The 5,893-nt window shown below is 38.4% G+C and overlaps 1 protein-coding gene across 3 annotated transcripts; it reads right to left on the bottom strand.

Moving 5' to 3' along the window:
• Positions 1–587: 587 nt before the first annotated feature.
• Positions 588–5,658, bottom strand: LOC121980337. Of its 3 annotated transcripts, XM_042532336.1 has the most exons (4): positions 5,427–5,658; positions 4,789–4,846; positions 2,435–2,998; positions 588–2,323 (listed from the first exon to the last, which is right to left on the bottom strand). In XM_042532336.1, exons 3-4 carry the CDS (start codon positions 2,766–2,768, stop codon positions 828–830), a joined length of 1,830 nt encoding a protein of 609 aa, XP_042388270.1. In that variant the 5' UTR covers positions 2,769–2,998; positions 4,789–4,846; positions 5,427–5,658; the 3' UTR covers positions 588–827. The 3 variants fall into 3 exon arrangements, with proteins under 3 accessions (XP_042388270.1, XP_042388269.1, XP_042388268.1); XM_042532335.1 differs by having other exon boundaries at positions 588–2,998; positions 4,789–4,870; XM_042532334.1 differs by having other exon boundaries at positions 588–2,998.
• Between the last annotated feature and the right edge of the window lie 235 nt (positions 5,659–5,893).

Genomic DNA, 5,893 nt, shown 5'->3' with positions numbered 1-5,893 from the left:
ATCAAGAGAAACTTGTGAATAGAAAATATGCTCATTTATTATGATGTTAAACAATTTGTGTCTATATTTGATTTGTGATAAAGCATTTCATAATTTTAGAATTTGAGAGAATATTGTTTTTAATATAAAAAAACAGGAGGTAAACTATGAAAGTAAAATAAATTTCCTTATTTTTTTGAAATTATGTTTCAAAGAACTCAATATATGGTGAAACTTCTTGGGAGGAACATTTTGATGATTTTAAATACGAGACAATGTAGAAAAATGAATTTCCTTTTTCTCCTTTGAAATCACATGTCAAAAGAAATCGATACTTCACCGATAAAGACCTTCCACTAAATCAGAAAATTGATATGGCTCAGCTGTTGACAAGAGTGAAGAGTAGAATATTACATCGCCAATAAGCCATGAAAGAGAGCGCAGAGTCGTGCGACGATAAACACTAGGTTTCACTACAATGTTAGGTTTTGTATATTTCTGGCCAATTAAACATGTTACAGCACATCCGAAATAAAATAATCATCATACAAGCACTGCCATTCACACTTTGAACAGACTGCAAGGAGATTTATCTACAGAACTGAGCAGATGATGAAAAACCCATAAGCATCCATTTGCCTGCCTAAAGTTCACATTCCAGACAGAATTTACAGAGTTTCCCTTGCGTCATATATATTAAGGGCAGCTAAACGCAAAGGAATTTTTGAAACAACAATCAGTGAGAAACTAGCATTGTGACAATAAGGTCAGCAATCATGACGTAACAATGTACCTGCGAGAAATTGTTTACAGGGATAATAGAAGATCGAAGACCTAGATTTTAGCCCTTAAAACCATTTCCGAGCCACAAAGTGTGGTGTCCTCCGTTCAGGGTTGCAGCAATCAACTTGACTTGTAGAAGTGCTGCCAATACTTGAATTGCTAGCCAGCATAGCCATAAGACTCCCACCATGCACCCTGCCTTCTGGAAGAGAAACCGACCTAGAATCAACAGGTGTTGTAGGATGCACATATTCCTGAGTATTGCTCGAGAGAATGTTCTTCTCATTTTCCGTTTCCGCAGACCTAGCTAGGTCAACAATCTCTTTCATCTTCTCAGGTTTTATGACTCCTTGATTCTCTGAACCAAAGGCCAGAAGTTGGCCTTCTCCATGAACGCACTGGTCCTCCACTAGAGCAGTGTGTGCAGCACAGAGGCCACTCTTTCCTCTGGCAAAACGTTCACAGGGAGGGCTTTTCATACCAAGGCCTGACTCAGGTTGGCCCCATGAGCATCGTTTACCACCGCCATGGGCTTTACAGAAATCAGTGCTGCCCTGAGCACTCTTTCCACAACCCTCAACCTTGCATCTCTTTCCACCTCCATGACGAACACAGAAATCTGTCCTACCTCTTGCACTTTTAGTGCACTCTAATACAGCACATCGTTTTCCACCACCATGGGCCACACAAAATTGGGTGCCACCATGGACACTCTTTGTGCAACCACCTTGGAATGCACAACGTTTCCCTCCACCATGTGCCTTACAAAATGGAGTGCTTCCTTCAGCCCCTTTTATGCAACCCAAGTATGTGCACCTCTTACCCCCACCATGTGCCTTGCAGAAATTTGTGCTGCCTTGTGCACCCTTTGTACATTCAGGATATTTGCACCGCCTGCCACCTCCATGGGCAATGCATAATCCAGAATGCCCTTCTGCACTCTTTGTGCAATTCTCCTTTTGGCATCTCTTGCCGCCACCATGCCTTATGCATAGACCAGATTTTCCCCTAGCTGCTTTAAGGCAACCTTCATGGCTGCAACGACGTCCACCACCATGAGCAATGCAGTAGTCTGTGCGACCTTCAGCGCTCTTAGTGCAGCCAAGGTGTTGACATCGCCTACCACCACCATGGCCTTTGCAGAAGATGGTTCTTCCCTCAGCTCCCTTCTGACAACCAGCTTTACGGCACCTCCGCCCTCCACCATGAGCTATGCACAATCCAGAAGCACCTCTAGCTCCTTTGGAACATCCCGGAAACTGACAATTTTTAGTAGTGCTATTGGATTGTTGAGTTTGGGTTACACCAGAAATGGAAACTGAACTTTTCTGTGGTTGGATGATTGTTGATAAAGAGGCATCTGACTGCCCAGCTTGAGTAGATGCATTATGGAATGCTTTGTCAGGGGATACATTATCATGCTTGTCAGGACTATTTAAAAATGGTAATAACTTGCTCCTATACCAGTGAGATGAAGTTGATCCTTCATCAACAGTTGGCACCTGAGAGAAAGATAGCACGTTGTCTGATAAATAGTTGTCACTCAAGACTGGAGTCACACCTGTAACAACAGAATCAAATGAACCACCTACTGATAAACTCAACTGAAGATCAACTTTAGCCTTTCGAACATCAAGAGCAGGTTTTATTGGGCAAATTAAATTTTCATTACCAAGATTGAGATCAAAATTTAGTCCAAGATCCATGGATGACCCATCATCTGTTTCCCTTGTGGTAGACATGGTGCAAGCTGTAGCAGAGTTCTTACTGCTATCTGATGAACTTGCTGGATGGCCTACGCCAAGTGTTAGTGAAGAATCTTCTATACCACTTTCATATACATGACACAACTTCCTCTTTGTTCCTTTCAAATTAACACCATTCGAACAGGGGTGAGAAGAATAAATCCATAGTTTGTTGCCAGTATGAGACTGAGACAAATCCTTTGAAGTATTTCCAGAAGAGAAGTGTAAACCGAGCCCAAGATGACCATGCCTCTTATCCATAACAGATGCTGCCAAAATCCAATCACAATGAAATGTTGATACAAGTGAACCAATTGCCAGACTTCCAGGGATGTGCCATTTGTTCAGTATCTGGAAAGATCAGAGCAACCTCCACTAACAAAACCAGAGGTATCATCACGATCCATTTGCTAAAACTTTTTAGGGCTGTTAATGTGCTTATTAATTGCCGCCAGGCTATACAATCAGCAACTGGAACCAGTGAAAATTTTCTGCATAGAAACATGACTCAAATATAAAATACAAAAATCACAAGAATTTTTCATCAATATTCCAAAATAAATACAATGAGAAGAAGCATGAAAAACACCCTGTAACAGAGTACAACAGGCAGTCACAATTATCTCCACTAGATTCCACCTAAAGAAACATTTATTATTATTTGAAGATACCAATGTACTAAAACCATAACCTGTCTTACATCAAATGGGAAGTATATGCAAACTAAGTTTATACTTCGTTTTCTGTTTTAAATATACAAGTTATATGTAATAGCTTTATATATTGAATTTACACAGTATGCATGATAAAATCACACAACCAGTCATATTGCTACAAGATCACTAATTTTCTTCTTAAAGTTCAGCATAAAGTGATATACATGATTGGGAATAAGGCTAAGAAAATCACATACTATCTGAGGTCTAAAGAGAAAGAAACATACACAATGTCAAGTTGAAAAGAAGCAAGAGATTAAACATGCCATATACATGAACCAACACAAAGACAAACTGAGGGCATCTACTAGTGTGTAAGGGCTTATAAAATATGTCATTATTGATTCCAAACATTCTAAATTTTCACACTAATATGTATGGAATGGATGTGATATTAAGTTGGAACGTGTCATAACAAATCTATATACTTACATGATTTTGTAAATTGTAACTAGCTAAATACATGACTAATTTGATTTAAATTTATTAATAAATTCATCTAATTAGAGACATAAACAACTTAGGACAAATGGTGCAAGCAGTAGTGAGAATCTGAAAGTTATGACTTAGGCATTAGAATTCAAGGGAAAGAAACTTGAAATAGTACGGATCCAATGTTTGAAGTATGAGTGTGTTCCAGATAATGGTCAGTGATCTGATCAAACTTTTACTAGTATCAACCAACCTAACAACATAAGATGAGTACAATGAAGAAGTAAAAAAAAAGAAGAAATGAAGGAAGAAATAGGAAATGGCAGGAGGGAAAAGACATCAAGAAGAGAGAGTGAAGAATAAAAAGGCAAAAAAAAAAAAACTTAAAGAGTGATCCTGATGAAATAACTGGTCTGTTTAGCAGCGATGCTTGGTATCAGCTAGTATTTTAGAAGTTTCAACCAAGAAAAACAAAAACTAGCATTTAGAAGTAGAATGATAGTCACGCTTTATGGCTTGTTGGAAGAGCCATGTAGTTTTAATCAGATGAACTCATTAAAAACCTAGTCAACCTAATGTCGTTAACTATGAAATGTCTCCTACTCATCAAAAAATCGCTAATCTAAAGGAGGAACCTGTCAAAGTGGTGCACCACACACGTTCTCATCAAATTGCAAATAAGTAGGAAGTCTTGTATGATATTATCAAACATGCCATAACTGAGAGAGAATTAATTGCAGAAGTTTCAAATCAGAAACGATCAGAAAAAATCCAGGTTTACAAATTATGACAATGTTTAACCTTCTAAAACTACCAATGTTAGCTTAAAATCAAACCAATAATGAGGCATGAGTATTCAATTGTACATTGAATTACACTCATGATACTCATCTGTTGGATTCTCAGGATAAAGACGTATATAAGAAGCATCTCAAAGATCATGGAGCGCTAAAATCTCTGGAAACTCATCAAAATAACAAAATACGAAATGCTTTTTCTTTTTAATTAAACGAACTTAAACACACTGGATTTCTACTTCTAAGATTTTTTTGGTCCTTCAATGCATATTAATTAGAGCAGTTCACAAGCTCACAGTTGATAACTGCTAACCAGTTCAAGGAAAGCAAACAAACCTGAAAAACTTGATGGCTTGATAAGCAGTTGACAGCTCCAGATTTCAGTGCATCAACTCTGCAACAGATACAAAAAATACAGCTGGGCAGGGAAATCAATACTTTAGATTCGTTCACTACCAAATCATGTAGAAGATGGTCAATAATCTATCTAGATAGTTCATACACAGACAGAACACGTTCTGATCTCAATTCCCTACTTACAAATACAAACACAAGGCTGAAATAAAACAAGTTCAACCATGAACTTATGTTTTTACATTTTTCGCAGACAAAACCAATTTAAAAATCCCAATCGCAGATGGACGGACCAAAGAACTAAGAGACACCAGCGAATCCAAATCCAAATACGTAGACAAATACTTAGATCAATAAAAAAGAAACTATAAAACAAAAGGCAGAAGAACCCGTAAAAAATTAATGGAAAGATTTCTTCTCCTAGTCAATAACTTTCCTAACAACAGACCCACCAAATAAGGCGCAGAACCGACCGAATCAAAGCATGGAATTAGAAGTCACGTCAAAACATCATATGCCTCAGAACCGAGAAGGAAGCAGCAGAAGAATCAAACGATCCGAAAGTGCACTATAAATAAGCTATCCAAATATTAAAGATGAAGATAAAAAAAAAAACGGACCATCCATCATCGATTCGAGGATGAAACCGAAGAACAAGGAGCCGAAGATTCCTAAGATTCGGAGGTCCCAATCGAGGCGATAGAGACTAGGGTTCCATTCCTCTTCTTTCTTGTTTATTTTGACCTCCCACTCCCTCTGTTCTCGTCACTCTCGCTCTCGCTCTCGCTCTCGCTCTCGCGGACGGCAGCAGAAACCAGAAGTCTCACGCACACGGAGAAAGGCCGATGCACAAATCCAGGCATAAATGGAACTGGCAATTTTGCAAGCAACCCCCCTGACTTCTTGGTTTGCGCAAAAATTTCCATTTGCCAATTGCCATCTACGGCTCGACTCGTATGGTAATTGATTCAACAATTTCCAAATCAGTAAAAAAACAGTGGAATTACCTTTTCTCGTTTCTTATTTCCGTCCAAAATTTTCCCTTTATCTTATATCTTTGATTTTAGTTTTTTACGAGGCTCTAAAT

The sequence above is a fragment of the Zingiber officinale genome, chromosome 5A (genome assembly GCF_018446385.1).
Source record: "Zingiber officinale cultivar Zhangliang chromosome 5A, Zo_v1.1, whole genome shotgun sequence".
Classification (NCBI taxonomy): Eukaryota; Viridiplantae; Streptophyta; class Magnoliopsida; order Zingiberales; family Zingiberaceae; genus Zingiber; species Zingiber officinale.
Note: the sequence above shows the minus strand (reverse complement) of the source record. Positions and strands in the feature narration are given on the sequence as shown.

Coding starts and splice junctions, on each gene's coding strand:
- LOC121980337 (XM_042532335.1), bottom strand. CDS start 2,768: ATGGATAAGAGGCATGGTCATCTTGGGCTCGGTTTACACTTCTCTTCT.